The following is a 19,451-nucleotide window of genomic DNA, read 5'->3' as shown; positions in this document are numbered from 1 at the left end:
TTATTATACAAATGGCCTTCATTTCCCTAGTTCCAGTGGAGTGCAGGGTGCCTCCATTGTGTTTCTGATCATTCGAGGCTGCAGCATTGAAATGACAATGATGATCAGCTGCAGATAAAGGATGCCTGCTTAGTACATACCAAATGCGAAGTATCCCATGGCTCCATTTGGCTCCTACACCTTTTAATTTCTACTTGGCTCTGATGCGAACTCAAATCTTACATCATTTCAAATATGACTCAATCAGCATTTTTTGCTACCCAAATCAACTTCAAGTCTGCAACAAAAGTTTTGCTTTTTTATGCTAAACCATAAAAACTGAATTCCTCTCCCACCCCAACTAAACAGGTCAAAAGTCATTGCTATCTCGTGGATCTACAGCTCACGTGATCAACCACCCCAACATGTGATAGCGGTAGACTGCGGGCCTCAATCTCTTAAGAAAACCAAATCCATGTCATCTCCTAGTCAGTGCAGCTTAGTAATCTATGTGCCCACTCCACTTACCTCTTTATCATACTCAGTGCAGGCAATTCAGACAAGACGAAAGACTAACATTGGCAAATCAATTGTAATCAGATTGGTGGATTAAAAAAACAAAACATGTAGAATATTACAGCCTATTTAGCTTAAAATTGACGTCTTTAACATTACACCTATTGTTAAATACAGGTTGAAGTGATTTTGTTTGACAAACAGATATATATATATATATACACACACACACACACACACGTGTCAGTTTGTTCCCAGTTTTCCAATTACATATACACACACACACATACATATATATATATATATATATATATATATATATATATATATATATATATTTCCGCTCACTTCCCACCTTACTTCAGAGCACTCTTCGGCGGGTGCGGCAAGCGACTGTGGGAGTCCGCTAACATATACAGCTCAAAATCCTCACCCCATCCAGTGGCAAAAATGAACCGCACTCACACGGGGGAACGTTTTAGGTAATCGCTTCTTTAATGGTATATAAACAGACGCGTTTCGGCTGGAAGCCTTCGTCGGTGTTTACTGCACCAGGAAGTTACATCACAGAAATAGTGTCAGTGCAATTGTGGACACAAAGAAGGGACTAGTAACCCCAGAAAAAATACGAGTGACATATTGGAGTTCGTATTCTGCTAAACCTCCTACCAAATGTAGACATTAGCATGCACAGGGTTAAAGTAACATTTAGCCGTGTATCGGCATGTCTCCCAGTAATTGTCCTACTAGGAGCTTCCCGCGCCAGGTTACTTAACGTATTACGCATATATTGCAATAATCACATTACGTTCAATGACCAACTCATATGTAAAACCTGTTCTGCAGGAGTTGTTACTTTAACCCTGTGCATGCTAATGTCTACATTTGGTAGGAGGTTTAGCAGAATACGAACTCCAATATGTCACTCGTATTTTTTCTGGGGTTACTAGTCCCTTCTTTGTGTCCACAATTGCACTGACACTATTTCTGTGATGTAACTTCCTGGTGCAGTAAACACCGACGAAGGCTTCCAGCCGAAACGCGTCTGTTTATATACCATTAAAGAAGCGATTACCTAAAACGTTCCCCCGTGTGAGTGCGGTTCATTTTTGCCACTGGATGGGGCGAGGATTTTGAGCTGTATATGTTAGCGGACTCCCACAGCCGCTTGCCGCACCCGCCAAAGAGTGCTCTGAAGTAAGGTGGGAAGTGAGAGGAAATATTGTTTTCGGAGCACCGCTACGGACCTTGACATCACCTGATTGAAAATAGCAGCAACGTTCCAGAGACGGAACGACGAACAAATAGAAGGTGAGCCGGGCGGGAGAAGTAGCCTGGGCAGGATCGAGTAGCGGCGATTTAACGGGAGGGAACGTTGATGGTGATGCTTCTTTGCCGGTAATAACACCAGTTAACATGTTCTGCGAAAATACACGCCGTGATGAGGCGAAGGACATGTTCAAAAAACAGAGCATACCTGTTACACAGGTTACACCAGTAGCGGTCCAGCCAACCAGCAAATTACAGGATATCATGACAAAAATGGAAAGGCTGTATGAACGCGAAGTGAGGAAATGGTGGGAGGCTACCAGCCTACAGAGTTATATTGATGACAAACGTGTTCCGAGAGGATTGCGAGTACATACCGTACCCTCGTACGAGAACCCGGATCCCCAACTGCTAACAGACTGGGCAGAGTTAACAGCTCAGTATTGTGAAGGAACTCTGAAAGTATTAGTCCAATATGCCTGGAGCGATAGAGATAAAGCTCTGGCAGAGCTAGCCACTCTGGAAAATGATTTGGTCAAGGAGGAGGATCAGAAACTCATTGAGGATCTGAAAACGCAGATGAAAGCTCGTCTGAAGAAATCCGAACAGAAAATCAAGACCCGCAAGCAGGAGAAGTACAGACGAGACGAGGATGACTATCTGCGAGGAAGAGTTCTAACTTATGCTAAAAAGTTCGATGCCCCGAGAAAAGAGGTGAACCGTAAGCTACAACAGGGGGCAACATCGGGTGTTGAAACCTCGGAGTCTGAAATCACCGAAAACGAGTCGAGTGATGACCAAAATCACCAAGTGGAGGAGAGGCGACCAAAAGCAGTCCCTTTTCACGACGAATTCCAGGTGATCAGAGAATCATGGCTCCGTGGGGGCAAAAACAAGCCACCAGAACAAGACGCAGGAAAACCAGACGAGGCGGGGGGGCAGGAAGAGGACGAGGCAGAACTCGCAATTGGAGTACCAGGAGCAAGAAGAAGAACAACAGACGCTAAGCAATGAGGAGAGCCTGACGGTGGTCAACTTAACAACTAGGGAGCTGTCGGAGGTGGAATTGAAAATATTGAGATTTGGACTGACCTTTTGCCCCAGTAGCAGAATGGAGTTTACCCAGACACGCATTGATCTGTTCTGTTATATCCGGAAATTGAAGTTACACAAATATTTTAAACTGAGACCACAGATAAAGCCAAAAACAATGCAAGGCAAAAGACTGACAGCAACAGATGCATTAACGGGGAAAGATCTGAAAGGTTTGGAGACCCTGGAAGGACTAGGAAATGAGGTGGATAACTCACAGAACTCAAGTGAATCTACAGCACAAAGAGCTTTGAACCAACAAATAGATCAAGATAGGGAAGAAAGCCCTTTTAGACCCTCTTCTACTTTCAATCCCCAAATGCCTAAAGACTCTATAGATGCATTTTCTGAGGCTGTAGTCAGTGATCTCTTAAAATTTCGGATGAAACAAGGTGGCAAGACACCACGGAGTAACATAACGGTGGCAGAAAGAAGTGCAATACAAGGTCTAGCCAATGACTCTAAAATTGTAATTAAACCGTCGGACAAGGGCGGTAACGTGGTCCTTCTGACAAGGGAGTTCTATCGACAAGAAGCAGTACGACAACTATCGGACCAAAAATATTACCAACCAACAACAGTTGATGCCTACAATCACAGCGTCACCTTATATGAAAGCATGATACGGAAATGGTATGACATTGGCATGCTGGGGACCGATGAATTTTTATTCTTGCGAAGTACGAATCCAACCATTCCCACTTTTTACCACCTCCCTAAGCTCCATAAGAACAGTAAGGAACCACCAGGTAGACCCATTGTCTCCTCGGTAAATGGACTGACCGAACACTTATCAATGTTTGTGGACCATTATCTTTTTCCTTTTGTTGTTCAGTTACAGTCCTATGTGAAGGACACTAAAGATTTCCTGAATAAAATAACTGCAATCAATTGGGATCCTAGCTATGTGCTCATGGTACTAGATATCACTAGCTTGTACACCATCATCAAGCATGAGCATGGTTTACTAGCCATGAAGCACTTTCTAGAGCAGCGCCAATTACGGTTCTCGAAACATAATGAGATGATAATGGAGTTCGCAGAATTTTGCCTCACGAACAATATATTTTTGTTCGAGGAGCAATTTTACAGACAGACGTCTGGGACCGCGATGGGCACCTGCTTTGCTCCCAGCTTCGCGAATCTCTTCGTGGGCTGGTGGGAGGAGCGGGTGCCCAGAACGGGGCAGACTCCCTATGGAGGTAGGGTAATTCAGTGGCATCGATATATCGACGACCTCTTCATTGTGTGGCAAGGGACGGTGGAGGAGGCCAGTCGATATGTGGATGTCCTGAATGACAATGATTATGGCCTGCACTTTTCGGGAACAATTAGTCCGGTGGCAGCGGACTATTTGGACCTGAAGGTCTTCATTGAGGAAGGAAGGATCCAGACTGCCCTCTTCCGTAAGCCCACTGCAGGGAACTCCATTTTATGTGCCAATAGTAGCCATCCACCTAAATTGGTACAGAGTATACCGTATGGAGAATTACTGAGGCTGCGAAGGAATAGCTCCAAGGAACGAGACTTTGAAGCAGCAGCAACTGAGAGCATGAAAAGATTCAGAAGGAGGGGTTATGAGCAAGAAAATCTAGATAAAACTCTAGCAAAAGTGAGAACAATCCCCAGACTGAAACTCTTACAGGACAGGGACACCAGTGCAACAAAAAAGATGGAAGGGAAATTTAGAATGGTTACACCATATTCAACAGAATCCAATGAACTGAGAAGGATTCTACGAAAAAATTGGCACATTTTAAAGACAGATGCCGTTATCAATGAGGATTTACCACCATTTCCTCTCATAACGTTCAAGAAGTCGAGATCATTAAAGGATCTACTAGTGAGGAGTCATTTGGAAAAGATTCCGCCTAAGGTCGGCACATTGAAGGATATGAAAGGCTTTTTCCCTTGCGGGAAATGCAAAGCCTGTGCCGGCAGTAAGCGTGTCCTATCCTATACAATTCCAGACACAGGGAAAAATAGAACTATTAGCAAATTCCTTACTTGCAGTACCCCGTTTGCTGTCTACTGCCTGATATGCCCATGTGGGCTCAGGTATGTGGGGAGCACTGTGCACGAACTAAAAATTCGTGTACTGGAGCACATGAGAGCTATAGATAGGGTGGACCCGGCCTATCCGGTGGCAAGGCATTTTGCCGAGCAACATCGAAAGGATAGAACCAAACTGATGTTTTTTGGACTGGATTTTATCCCGTTCAACATCAGGGGAGGTGACCGGCTACGTAAGCTACGTCGCCTCGAATCGAGGTATACAATTGACTTAAGAACTAAACACCCAGGTGGCATGAATAGTGGGGAGGATTTGCTGGTCCATCTAGGCAAATGAACGGAAATAGGTGTGCACTAAATTGACAGGGAGTATTGATGGGATACGATAGTTTATCATGTGCATCGAGTAGCATTGACTGTAATCAACTAATGGAATTGCTGACCTTTGTAGTTCTTGGAATTTGAAATTTTAAAATTCAATCTTTGATTCTGTAATTTTGCAATAGAGAATGGTGTTGGTTTATATGAAATGAAATATGGGAGGCTTCTCATAGAAAGGACTAGATATGGTGTTTCACCTTAGCTACTGTACTTAAGATATTGAAGTAACCTTATGAAACTGATATGAGGGTATCGTTTAAGAATTGGATGTGTAATAGGATATGTTTGTATGTGTTTTTTGCCCCGAATAGGAAAGAGTGTAGTGTGGGACGAGTTAATAGCAGAAGGGACTGTTGCCGATACACGGCTAGATGTACAACTCCTGCAGAACAGGTTTTACATATGAGTTGGTCATTGAACGTAATGTGATTATTGCAATATATGCGTAATACGTTAAGTAACCTGACGCGGGAAGCTCCTAGTAGGACAATTACTGGGAGACATGCCGATACACGGCTAAATGTTACTTTAACCCTGTGCATGCTAATGTCTACATTTGGTAGGAGGTTTAGCAGAATACGAACTCCAATATGTCACTCGTATTTTTTCTGGGGTTACTAGTCCCTTCTTTGTGTCCACAATTGCACTGACACTATTTCTGTGATGTAACTTTCCTGGTGCAGTAAACACCGACGAAGGCTTCCAGCCGAAACGCGTCTGTTTATATACCATTAAAGAAGCGATTACCTAAAACGTTCCCCCGTGTGAGTGCGGTTCATTTTTGCCACTGGATGGGGCGAGGATTTTGAGCTGTATATATATATATATATATATATATATATATATATATATATATATATATATATATATATATATACACACATATACATACACATACATATACATACACATACACACACACACTCTCTCTCGCTCACACAATTGTCAGTTTACAGTGAAAGTGTTTCCATGTGTGGCAGATAAATTCCATATCTTGCTGCACAATTCTTGCCATAGTGTCAATCCCCACTTAATCATGAAGTGAAGGTTTTTATCCAAGCTCCCCAAACAATAACTTATTGTCTTCCCAATACTATAAAATGTTCCCGTTTTAAGAGAACATAGTCAGTTTTTATGACAGCCCATTGACAGATCTTCGGGCAGAGTGTTCTCCAAGTCGAGAGATCAGTTCATATCCAAGACTGCTGGCTGCGCCCAGGCGGCTGGCAGCTCTCCTGGTCTTGGGGGAGCCTTCCTTTGGAGCCGGCCGTCTGGACTCCATCCATCAGGAGCTCTTGACTTTCCGACGCTGGCTACACCACAGCAGCAAGGAGCAGCTGAGAGTCACAACCCCCAAAATCCCATAGAACATGAACATAGGGAATGTGCCCTATAAAATAAGAAAATGATGTCAGTTAAATGGAACAAATGACAGCAAGCAATACAACATGAGGAACATCAAGTGGAAAATCAAAGTTCTATCAAGGGGCCATAGCATACATCACAAGGAAGAACCGTAGGTGGACATCAAAGTCTCAAAATGGATTGTTAATGAAACTTCCTTTGCCAAAGCCTGATAACTCCATTTATGCTCTATAGTTTTGTCAAACCATTGACATCGAATCCAAAGGAAGGGTGTGTGTGTGTATGATGCAATGCCAGGCATTTACTCACCAGAAATGGAGAGAATTTGTGGGATTTAAATGATGCTGTGCTGGATTAGACCGACAGCTTGTGCAATGGGCATGGCAGGCGATCAGTTGATGTGGTGGGTGGGGACACAGTGGGAAACCTGAACCCTCCTTTACCCACCCAGTCACTGAAGATCAGAACAGTTTTGCCCAGTTGAGGACCAAATCTTTGAGTTTGAATGAGGAAGAGCTGTACTGATGCCCAAGGTCACCTGCCCCAAGGTTGGGGTGAGGATCTGAGGGGGCTGATGGAAGTATCAGAGGGCACAGAGGGCCTTCTAAGGGTTGACTGCAGTGTGTTAGGACTATCTGGGATGATTGAAGATAGTCTCAGGTCATATGAGCACATGACAGAGGTATCCAAGGACACAACAAAGTTCCCTAGGGCAAAATGGGAATGCTTATAAGGACGGAAGGGGCAAGCTGAGGACCTCCAAGGAGGCATATGGTGTTTGAGGGCAGATCAAGGGTCTCAGAGCACAGCTGGTTTGTCTAAGAACCAGTTTGTGGTGTCTTAAGGCAGTCTTATGGGCAGTGTATATGTCTAAAACCACATTTAAGTATCTAAGGGGAGGCTGGAAGCCTTCTGGGTGTCTCTCAGGCTGGGGTAAACAATTGCCAGACCACGCTTAGGTTAGGAGCCTTCCAGGAGAGAGAGAAGGTGTCTAGTGGCTGGCCGAGGGCCTCTGAGGGCCTGCTTAGAATGTCTGAAGACAAGCTGAGGGACATCTAGTGTTGAATGAATAATGAATTGCGGGTGTTTTAATGTGAATTGAAAATTGGCTGGTGGAGGCCTGATTAGAGAATACATTGACAAAACCGGGATGTCGCAAGGATGTCTGATGAACGGAGGAGGTAGCGTCTGAATGCATCTTGAGAGTTTGAGGGCCATGTGGCCTAATGACAAGCTGGGGGGTTTTGTGTGCGAGGTTAGGGCTGGACGAGGTGTTTGATGAAACTGAGGGTTGCAGGAAAGAGCCAGGGAACAGAATATGTTTTGCAGGTTAGGATGACAATGCGTCAGAAACCATAAAATGCTGCCAAGATTTTTTTTCAGGAACTTTCAAGCTGGTGTGTCTACGGAGAGTCAATTTATTTATTTATTTAGAGGTTTTATATAGCGCTGGCTGGACCCAGGGGTATCAGAGCGCTTTACATTTTTGAGACAAGAAGGTCAGTAAGACATGGGTCATACATAGTATAAATGAGTATAAACAACATATAAGTCTCCGCCAGACATATTTCAAAATTATAAATATGGGAAATAAGAACACCGAAAAGTGGGAGATGTGATAATCAAAAATAACCAGGCATACATTGAAAATTGCAGAGGAGGATAGGGAGGTTGGTGGTCAGAATTGGGTTTGTAAGGACGAGAGCAGGAGGGGCAGACGGAGGACAAGGGAAGGGGGGTGCAGGGAGGAGTGAAGGTGGTAAACAGGGAGGTGGAAGTGACGAGGAGGAAGGGCGAAGTAAGGCTGAAAAGAAGGGAGGCAGATGTATCTGAGGTCGGAAGGAAGTGGCCAGTGGAAGATAGCAGATATGGATTATGGTCCCCAATATTTATTGAGGAGATGTAGTTTGAGTTCTTTTTTGAAGCAAGGGTAGGAAGGGTTGCAACGAAGGTCAGTTGGAAGGGCATTCCAAATGCATGGAGCGTTGCCGCAAAAGGACCGAGACTGGGTGGTTTTCTTTTTTAGAAGGGGGGGATAAGAAGGAGGGTGTTTGTGCTTCTCAAGGAACGGGAGCAACCGGCTTTTGTGAGTTTGTTAGCGAGGTAGGTCGGTGTATTCTGATGGAGAATTTTGTGTGTAATGCAGGCTGTTTTGTACGTGGATCTACCTTCAATGGGGAGCCATTTAAGGATTTTAAGGGTAGGGGAGATGTGGTCGAATCGCTTGCAGTCAGAGGTAAGCCTAGCTGCAAGGTACAGCACAGATTTAAGCGGTGCGAGGTGGATCTTGGGAATTCCGGTGAGAATGGCATTGCCATAGTCGATGCGAGAAAGAACAAGGGATTGGACTGCTAGTTTGAAATCGATAGGGATGAAGGGCTGGATTTTCTTAAGGTGGCAGAGAGTGAAGTGGGCTCCTTTGGCAGAATTATTGATGTGTGTCTTGAGGGTTAGGAGGTCGTCAAGTGAGATACCTAGTGATTTGACTGAGGAGAACAAAGATAAGGAGCAGTTGAGGGCATTAAGGTCAGAGATCCAATTCTGAATAGGGAGCTGGTTGTTTTTAGGGGAAAAAAGAATCATTTCAGTTTTTTTAGAGTTGAGTTTGAGGTGGTTAGTGTGGAACCAGGCTTGAATCTTGATGAGTGTTGTTGAGGTGAAGGATGTCAGCATGGGTTTTAATCTTATAATAGAGTTGGGTGTCATCGGCCTAGAGATGGTAGTTGATCCCGGCTTGTTTAAGAAGGAGTGTGAGGGGTTCCATGAAAAGGATAAAGAGAGTGGGAGAGAGAATGGATCCTTGCGGAACTCCTAAGGAGATGGAGGTAGGGTTAGATAGGCAATTTTGGATTTTGATTTGTTGAGAACGGTGTTGTAGGTAGGAGACGAACCATTTGTGTGTCATACCATTTAGGCCGAATCGATCTCTAAGAACATTGAGTAGAGTAGAGTGGTTAACAGTATCAAACGCTGCAGAGAGATCAAGGAGGATCAGAAGGCTAGATTCACCATTGTCGAGTGAGTGGTGGATGTCGTCAATAATGTTTAGCATGGCGGTTTCAGTGCTGCATCCTTTCCTAAAGCCAGATTGGAAGGGGTCTAGTAAGTTAAAGTGTTCAATGTGTCTCTCTAGTTGGAGAAGAACACATTTTTCCAGGGCTTTAGAAAGAAGGGGAAGGTTGGAGATGGGACGAAGGTTATTGAGATCGTTTGGGTCTGCCAAAGGATTTTTGATAATGGGGGTGATTTGGCCTAGTTGTAATGAGTTAGGGACACAACCGGTGGCAAGGGAGCTGTTGATAATAGAGGTCCAGGTAGGGGTGATGATATGTTTGAGGTTTTGGACAAGTTTGGGCGGAAGAGGGTCTTTGGTGTGGGAGGAAGGCTTGAGTTTGGAAATGATGTTAAAGACGTCTCTTTCCGTGACTGGCTGGAAGTTAAGCCAAGCGGCATTATTTTTAGTAAGAGAGTTAGGATGATTGGAGTCCAGGAAATTGGGGCGCTAGAAGGGGTAAGGGAGATCAGAGTTATGATGGGCCGTAGAGGGTGTAGGGGGAGTTCTGATGGAGGGTGGGATATTAAGAGAGGTGTTCGGATTGGTGGTAGGGATCGCAGTAGAGAGGAAGGATTGCTCAATTAGTTTAATTTTGTCTGAAAATAAGAGGGCTATTCCTTCACATCTAGTCTTCGAGGCCAGTGGGACAGGGGGAGCGGAAGCAGTTTGATTGCGCACAATGTTGAATAGTTCTCTTGGCCTATTCTGAGCTCGATCTAGTTGTGATCTGAGGAAGGAAGTTTTTTGTCTAAAGATGTGTTTTTTGTAGGACGATCTAGCAAGTCTGAGGTTGGCCAGGTTAGAAGGAGAGGGGTGCTGTCTCCATAATCTTTCAGTCAGTCTAAGTCTACGTCTTTCAATGTTTAGGTCTTTGTTAAACCATGATTTGGAGGGGATATTTCTTTGCTTTTTGAGTTTGAGTGGTGCTAGAAGGTCAAGGGTAGCAGTGACAGCTCTGTTATATTGTTCGGTTAGTTTGTTCGTGTTGAGGGAAGGAGGGATAGCGAGAAGCTGGGCCTGAAGTTTGGATTCAAGTAAGTCGGGAGGGATATGACTGAGATTTCTGATCAGTTTCATGGGTTTAATAGTTTTGGACGGAGGGGTGGAGGCAGAGTTGTTTATGGAGAACAGGATAAGGTGATGGTCGGACCAGTCAATCGGAATGATGTTAGATAGGAGGGCTAGATCTTTTCTGGTAATGATAGCGTCAAGGGTGGCTCCTTTGGAATGGGTTGGTGACTTACAGATTTGTTTGAGGTCATTAATTTCGAGAAGGTCATACAGGAGGGAGATTGAGGGATCTTTAGTATCATTCCAATGGAGGTTAAAGTCTCCCAGGAAGATGTTTTTAGATTTGGAAATTGAGGATTGCGTAAGAAGGTTAGAAAGGTCGTCGATGAATGGGTAGTGATTTCCAGGCGGATTATATATATTGTGAAGGCGGATGGGGGGGGGGGGGAATCCTGTATTTTGAGTTCGGCTACAAGGTATTCAAAGGAGGCATATTCTGTGTTATTGATAAGGGATAGCTGTAGTTCGTCTTTGAAGATGATAGCTACACCACCGCCTTTTCGGATGGGTCTATCTTTCCTAATGATGGAGTAGCCCGGGGGTGAGAGTAGGTCAAGAATGCTAGTAGAGTGTTCATTAAGCCAGGATTCTGTAAGGAACGCGATGTCGATGGATTCGCTAAGGATGGTTTCAGAGATTTCTATGGTATGTCGGGCAGCGGAGCGGCAGTTAACAAGCATGCAGGTAAGGGGTTTGGGAGTGGGTTTGGGAGATGGGAGGGTATGAATGGAGGTGAGATGAGGAGGGGGTCTAGGTGAGACAGGTGAAGGGGGGAGTACGACTGGTTCCCAATATGACGGGGATGCTTGAGAAGGTGGGAGGCGTGTACATGGTTGGTGAGTAAGGAGGGTAGGAATTTTGAAGGTCGGAAATCTCCTGGTGAGAGAGGGTGCAAGTGGTGCGGAGTGGTCTTTGAGTCCGGCAAAGCAAGGGATTTGTTTTCCACGTTTTAGATGCGGTGGGGTTTAGTAGACTAGGGCTGGTGGTGTTTTTTTGGGGCGGGAGGTCGCTGGATTTGAGGTTGAGGACATCGTTCCTGAGACGAGAGAGATCTCTGGTAAGGGTGGTGAGGTTACGTTCGAAGTTGCGAAGGGAGTTTGAGATAAGAGTGAGGGGGTAAATATGGTGTGGGGGGGGGGGGAGGAGGACAATTGGGGTTCAGAGTTAGCTGCGGAGTGGGGTCTGCTCTGAGGAGGCAGTAGCAAATGCAGGCAGGAGGCCTGATCTGAGGAGGAGAAGAGCCGAAGCAGGTTGGAGAGAAGGGAGGGCTGTAGTTGTATGGGAGAAGGAGTGGCATGTCAGGGTAGGGGGGAGAAGGGACATCTGTGGATGAGAAGTTTTGAGATAGCAAGGAGGTATAGTTGTGGATTGATGTGGGAGTGAGAGGGGGATAATGGGAAGAATATGGTTCAGCGAGGGAGAGGATGAGTTGGGAGAAGAGGTGTGGGGGGGAAGTGAGATTCAGAAGGTGTGAGGCTGAATTGGGAGGGGAGGAATGAAGGGGTGGAGGAGGAAAGGAAGGGGAATCTGGGTGGGGAGTATTGTGATACAGTGTGAGAGAGGATGAGTTGGGAGAGGAGGAGTGAGGGGGTGTTGGAGGAGGAATGGAAGGGGAGACAGTGAAAGAGGGCACAGAGGGAGGAGTCATAGGGAGGGGAATGGGTGGGCTGATTGGGTGCAAGGGGGATTGGGAGTGAGGGGGTGCGGAGAGGATCAATGGGAGAGGGGGGTTATAGTGAGAAAAGAGGGGATAGGTGTCAACGTTTGCATAGTGTCATTAGATGTTGTAAGGTCAGGGGCGGGAGAAGTGGGCTGGTGGGGCGGGGTCGGAGGGGAGAGAGGTGGGAGGCTGTTGGTGGAATTGGAAAGTTGGATGGTCAAGGATCTGAAATGGAGTTTGAAGGTGTTAAGATGGGGTACGGCCGCTTGGATGAGGATGTTACCAGTTTTAAATATGGAGATGTTGATTTCCCCACGAAAGGTTGGAGAGGGAGTGGTGGAAAGTTTGTCGCCATGGGGTATTTTGGAGGTTTTAGTGACTGGGAGATGTTGTGTGAAAATGCTTTTCCATTTAGAGGGGCGTTTGGAGTAGAAGATGTAATTCGTTTTAATGGGGGAGGTAGGGCTGTAGTAGTTAATGTCAATGGTCAATGGAAAGAGGTAAATTAAATCAGTCTGTAAGGCACAGATGCTTATCTTCCTTACTTGCTGCAGGAGAGGGCCCACTTGTCTATAGATGCATAGACTAACACTGAGCTGCATCAGATGGCGGTGTGGGTGGCTGCAGTCCTGTCAAACACAGTTAGGGAGTTTTTCCGCCTCAGCAGCTCTGCCCTGTGCATGCCATGACATGTAAATCAACACTGAATGGAAGCACTTCTGGTTTTATTCAGCCATAGGTCTCCAGAGGTGGATGGAAGTGCCAGGTAGCTCGATCTGCTCTTGAAACGTCTGATTGGCTGGGACAACTGCAATGCAGCCGATTGGCTCTTGGAGCTGGTGTTTATTTTTGGTGCACTGCAGTAGGCTTGAACTGCCGTGCTACCTAGGCATTAATGCAGTAGTGAAGCGGTCTTCGAGCAGTACGTGGAAGGACTGCCATAAAAGTTGTATCCTACCGCCTAAATCTGTAGGGTTGGCAAGTATGTTATCTGTCAGCTAATATGGGCACAATGGGTTAGAACAGATGTACAGGTGCATAGGCTTTGGTAGTGTTGATGGGAGTAAGAAAGGGAAATTGAGGCTTGCTCACTTCATTTTCCATGCCTCTTTAAGGCCACTGTTTGCAAAACTTCGTTTGAGCACTGCTTTATTATTTTTTGGCATTGAAGAAAGTGATAATGTTACACGTCACCTAATTTGAATATGAAGGTGTTTAATCCCATTAATTAAATTCACAACATCATAAAAATGCAATGTAGTATTATAAAGAGCAGCTACTAGCTGGATAAAAAAAACATATTGCAAAGGAATAGTATTAAATTGCTGGTGGTTTAACATGCCAGGGTCAGGTCCAGCACATTTATGTCTCATAAGTTTGCTGCTTTATTGCTCAAGTCACCAGTATCAATTTGCAAGAATACACCTGGAAAAGTGTACCTTTCTTAGTGGATGGGGAGCTCTCCAGCGGCAAAGCATTATTTTGCCTCAGCACCAAATATTCTTGCTCCATTAACTGGGAAGTTAAATTGATCTATATATAATATACTCAATCTCTCTCATTAACTGTAGACTTAGATAATTGTGAGCACACAGAATGCCCTATGGAATCAGGTGGCCAGATTATTTTTATAAAGGAGGTGGCCTGCCAGGTACCGGATAATAGTGCTTGTCAATTTATTCACTTATTACCATTACAGACTCAAAATAGGATTCCTCCCCCTCTAAGTTTGGGCTTCCGCTCCCCTCTATCAACTGACCCTGTGCCCCAGCGCCTTGATTACCTGGATTTAGGGACACCAGCCATATTTTACCATCTGGAAAATCTAGCCAGTTTTTTTGCTGCACTGCATGGTATATCTTCCTTAAACGCTTTAGAAGAACTCAAACCACTAACTTAAGTGATATTTTTACCTTATTTGCTTTAAGGCATTAAATTGTGGACCCTCTGTCAATTACTCATTAGATTGTCATGTTCTGACCAATGTGTAGTGCTTATGTAAATAGCATCTGTCACTACATTTGAATCGCCTCTCGATTATGCCTGTCAAGTACTCGGACTAAACATGTGTCCAATAGCACGAGAACATCTTAAATACTTTGACACACTAACACTCCCCACCCTTCACACACAGTGTCTCTATGCCACACACATGCAGCCATCATTGCCAGAGCGTACAGTGGTGCATGAAGAAGGGACGGTCAATCGGAGTTTGTATGAATGGACCGATGTCACATCAGGTGACAACAAGGTGCTCAAGTTAACAACTCGCACATGCACAATACTCTGTAGGCGGCACTACACCCAAGGAGCTCAAAATGCAAAGCTTTGTCACAACAATAGAGAAATGAGTAAGCTGGCCAGAATGCAAAACAAAACCACATTTGTTTTCTTCAGCAGTTCACATCATAAACAATCTATTGGAGGCACCTGGGTAAGGCTTGAGTGTTTGTTGAAAGGTTTTTCAGCCGATTAAGCATTTTAAGCTTACGTGGCTCCCAAGCATGCATCACAACTGCACAAAGTGGGCGATGGGACACCTCCGTTTGAGGTAGATGTCGCGCTTTACAAATATCCGTATTATTATTATTACGGTGGCATTCTAACTCCAGGACTGTTTAATCACTGCTTATCTGTAAAGACAGCCAGCCATGATGCTGTTGACCCAGGTGAAAGCTACTTAGGGCATGAGGGAGAGGCAGAGACAGGGAGTCAGGAAAGATGACACTAAGCTCTTGTAGGTGATGAAGGCTTGGCAGCTGTAGAAGCTCCAGGAAACTACAAGGAGGACAAACTCAGCTCCACCTGTGGTTCCCACTGTCCTTGCTCTCCTGGCAGCTCAGCCAGAGGGGAAGAGATTCTTTGGCGGAGCAGATTTGTATAAAACGAAGCCGCTAAGTGTAAAAAGTAAAAGCAGGCAGCTACTGTAGGATAGGTTGTGTAAAAATCTGTTGTCCCCAGTTTGGCTCATTCCAGTAATGTGAAGGGAGATATAGCTCTACTGCAGTTTGAATAACATCAATTTATATGGCACCAATATGAGGGATGCTATTTGGAGAGCAAACCTGAGACGCAGGGTCTTCTGTGCAGGACTTTTGCACTTTGAGATGAGGCACAGCCAATCACGGACAGAGACAAGTAATAGGCACAGTAAGAGAGAGAATTCCTGGCAGCTGGAGAGATTGCACAGCAGTTTTACTTTGCGACTTTTGGAAGCGAACCACCAATCTCTAAGCCATCCACCAGCATTTCTTAAAACAAGCACTACCAGAACGCGGGCCAGGTCTGGCTGCAATTCTAGGTATTACGGCCATGCAAGGCAGATTCAAGTGGTGCCCCATGACTGGAGGACCAGCTGATTTCCTGACACTGGCTGGTTGACAGGACACTAAAGATTATTAGAGCTACTTTAGGTAATCCGGTCACAGATGACCCCTACTTTCACCTGTGTAAGAGACGTCACTGAAAACCAATGCAGAGGTTATTGAGGAGACCCTTTTTAAGTACATCTTGGGTAAAGTTCAGGTCCCAAAATGGCATCACTCAATGGAAGAAACAATACTCCTCTTATGTTCCCTGCCGTACTAATGGCAATGAGTCAAAGTACAAGAGCAGTGTACAGATTATCACCACACATATGGGTACTACGAACAGGGCCGAAATGGGAATCCAAAGCAGCCCAGGCAATATTGTCAGAGCAGCTCCTGTGAGAGAGGTAGTTGGAGGGGGCGGATGGAGCAAGTGTGTGAAGCACTGCTGCGTTTGTAACGGGGGGGCGATATTGTAACACCACTGCAAAACAGGACTTCACTCTTGCAGCCTCCTGGGGAAACACCGGATGCCCACTATGGCCAGTCTGGCCCGGACTACAAAGATTAGAACAGAAACCCCTCAGAGAGCAGGTACAACCAGTGCAGCCTTAGCAGAACAGTAAAAAACAGATAGTGAAAGGTGATTGAACAGGATTACTGGAAGGTGGGCGGTGGGGGATGCGGTTAGGCTGGGGTCAGAGCGGGGTTCAGACCGTGGAGATCATGGTGGAGGGGTACCTTCCTCATTTACTTCCTGCCACATCATCGGACACTGCAACACTTCACATCTTATGCGGACTATCACTGTGCCCCTTCACCTAAAGCTTCTCAGGCAGGAGTAACCGCAGTGCTATGAATCAGTATTCAAATAAAAAAAAATTAAAAGATTTTTAAGGGTTTTATATTGCGCAAACTAGACCCGAGACATTGGGCATCAGAGCACTTTACGTGAGCACCAGTTTTGTTACAGATGGATACATTCATTTTTGTTCGGCACTGGAAGATTAAGTGATTTGCCCAGGATCACAGGATGTTGAGTGTCTTTGCTGCGGCTCGAACCCAGTTCCCCAGCTTCGAGGTCGACCGCTCTAACCGTAAGGCTACATCCTCTCCCCTAAAATGCTTTCACCATGCAGTTTTCAAGTGAATAAAAGGGAGCAAAGAGGAATCAAAGTGGTAGCCCTCATGACTATTTGGTCTCTTTGTTAGATGCTGGGCCATGGTTTCAGCCTAGGTCATTACAGAGGTGAGATTGCTGCCCTTTTAGACCACACTTTTATTGTAGCTTTGTAAATGGCCTCTTTCTTTATCTGTGGTCAGTCTTTACATGTGACCGAGCGCAAATCCCTGATGCCACCCAGATTTCAAAGAAATCTTGCCTGCCCCACCACCCACCATGCACCCAATGCTCACCACTCGTTGACACTTGTAGCCATGGAAGTCCTCAGCACAGGGACATGTGAACAGTCCGGGACCATCAGGAGCGCAGAGCGAGTTTTCTGGGCACAAAAATGCTGTGGAGAATGGTAGACATGAAGCAGCCATGAAACCACACATTTCAAGACTAAAGCAGCTAGTTCCTCTAGGACTTTTTATATACAGAATATTGAAACCTTTATGTACTGAAGGAAAGGCGTGGTCTCCAAACTAATGCAGGAAAGTACAAGGTTGAAGTGACGTGACGCCCTCAGCCTCCTAATCCTGCCAGCTCTAGAGCATAAGGTTAGCAAGCTGGGTTTTAAGACCTGAGCACAAGATCTTCTTTTACATCTTTCAGTCAACAACACAGTTGGATCCTCGCTCAAGCCCTTTTCAGAGGAGAAGTTAATGATCGGAGGCGCATCACCCTGTAGTGAAAGCAAGGAACTTCTGCATAGATCAATGGGCAGTCATTCTAGAGTTACCTTGCATATGAAAAACCATTATGCTTGTTTACTGGTCGTTTCTGTAGCATGAACCCATTCCAAAATATGCCAGTTTTCCTACAGGTTCAACACCCCCCAATCCCCACCCCCTCCCGAGTCTCATTCAACGGCCATGCTTAATGGACCAAATGACCCATTGTTATTGCTAAGAAATGTTTAAGACCCAAAACCTTCGCGTAAAAGTCAACATCTATGGTTATTGTGCTTGGTTAAAATCTTGGAAAAGGAATAGCTGAAGAGTTCATGTCTGTGAAGATCAGAGAGCAGAAGACGGAGTTTTATGGGACTTGGCAGATCATAGGTAGATGTTTGGATTCAGATGTACCATCAGTTTTCATGTATTTTTGTGTAGTGCTTAAGACTACTTAAAGGTGTTTCACAGAGTTAAGCAGGAGACATTACTTAGAGAACATGTCTGACTTCCAGGCAAAGCACCCATTAGATGATAATAATAAGGGCAAGCGGTTGACTTATAAGGGGCCAGAAGACCACAGGAGTTTAGTTGGTTTATGAATGTCATGAAAACTTGTTGAGCTCTAGGATAACAGGGAAGGGCGATGCAGGCTGGAACCTGGACCCTGAAGACATCTACCTCCAAAGTGCTTGCATCTGCAGGCATGGTGCTGCACGATGTGGTGGAGGACTGGACCACCAGTGTTTAAGGCTAGTAAGAGTTCCAGTAGTGGCGTAAGGCAGAATACCCTGATATGCGATGAGGATGGACCGGCGCCAGCGGGATACCAAGTGATACTGGTGAGAGGATGGGAGTGAGTCCTGGAGAACAGGAGGCAAGGGCAGGGGTAGCTATGAGGGATGGGTTCAGGAAGACCAGTGTGTGGTAATGTAGTAGATGGAGTGTTGGTGCATCATGGAAGGCAGCAATGTCAGCACTGCATTCCAGGAGTGTCATCCCCTTATAGTACAAATGTGTTTCGTTTGCTCCAATAAACCTTTTCCAAAGGAACGATTCATTATGAAGAATATCATTACAGATTTAGAAACAAGCGGCAATCTTTGTGTTGAAGGTGTGCTTTACTGCAGGGGCCAGTGAGTGACTGCTAGCAGCGAGAGAAGCAATGCGCCCGGCATTAAGGCATTGTGACTACGTTACTTTTTACTTGCAATATGAAGGTGAAAGGCGCTGCTTTAGAATCAGGCTTGCGCGCTGACCCAAATGGGACATTTGGCTACTTTTTTTAGCCGCGGATGCGGTCTATGTTGTGGGTGCAAGCCACAATCTTGTTTGGCTGTCAAGGGTCCCTCGTTCAGTGCCTGAAGTCGCAAGTCCTCCATTCGTCGACTGCGAGCTGGCACGTGCAATTTCTTTTGTCTCTACACGTGCACGGGTGCGGCTATATCTCAGCACAAGCACTTGTTGGCGAGTGAAGTCTGCTGCAGGGGAAACCTTAAACGTGTGCATGTCTGTGGCTTAACTTGACTTTGGGAAATTTGAAAGTAATTTCTCTTGGACCTGCGATCCTTATGACAATTGAATTGCAAAATAACTTGGGAAGAATAAGCGTGCAAATAGTTGAAAACCAGGATAAGCAAGACCAATTGCGCAGTCCCCTGCCACGATGCAAACTGTCTTCACATGCTTGATTCTACTTACCAATCTCTCCTGTGCCATTGCAGCTGCTCCTCTGATTTCGGCAAACGATTTCATCTGTATCACTGTGCACACTGTCCCAGGAAGCATTCCCTCCAGGGCAGGAAAAGGAAGGAGGAAGGGCTCTGTAAGAAACGGAAGCTAAGTTAATATTAACAATTTGAAACAGGGGGAGTGATTCAGTTCTGGAAGTACAGAGGCTGGA

At 45.3% G+C, this 19,451-nt stretch overlaps 1 protein-coding gene across 1 annotated transcript in view; it reads right to left on the bottom strand.

Moving 5' to 3' along the window:
* Positions 1–284: 284 nt before the first annotated feature.
* The window catches only part of ATRAID (all-trans retinoic acid induced differentiation factor), a 98,551-nt gene continuing 79,384 nt past the window's right edge, over positions 285–19,451 (bottom strand). Inside the window, exons 5-8 of the mRNA XM_078650076.1 lie at positions 19,250–19,371; positions 17,126–17,226; positions 6,143–6,640; positions 285–866 (exon numbers count right to left, since the gene is read on the bottom strand). Coding sequence (XP_078506202.1) covers positions 6,536–6,640; positions 17,126–17,226; positions 19,250–19,371 — 328 coding nt within the window. The 3' untranslated portion in view covers positions 285–866; positions 6,143–6,535. The remainder of the gene's footprint in view (positions 867–6,142; positions 6,641–17,125; positions 17,227–19,249; positions 19,372–19,451) is intronic.

Source organism: Lissotriton helveticus, chromosome 6, assembly GCF_964261635.1.
Source record: "Lissotriton helveticus chromosome 6, aLisHel1.1, whole genome shotgun sequence".
NCBI classification, from domain to species: Eukaryota; Metazoa; Chordata; class Amphibia; order Caudata; family Salamandridae; genus Lissotriton; species Lissotriton helveticus.
Note: the sequence above shows the minus strand (reverse complement) of the source record. Positions and strands in the feature narration are given on the sequence as shown.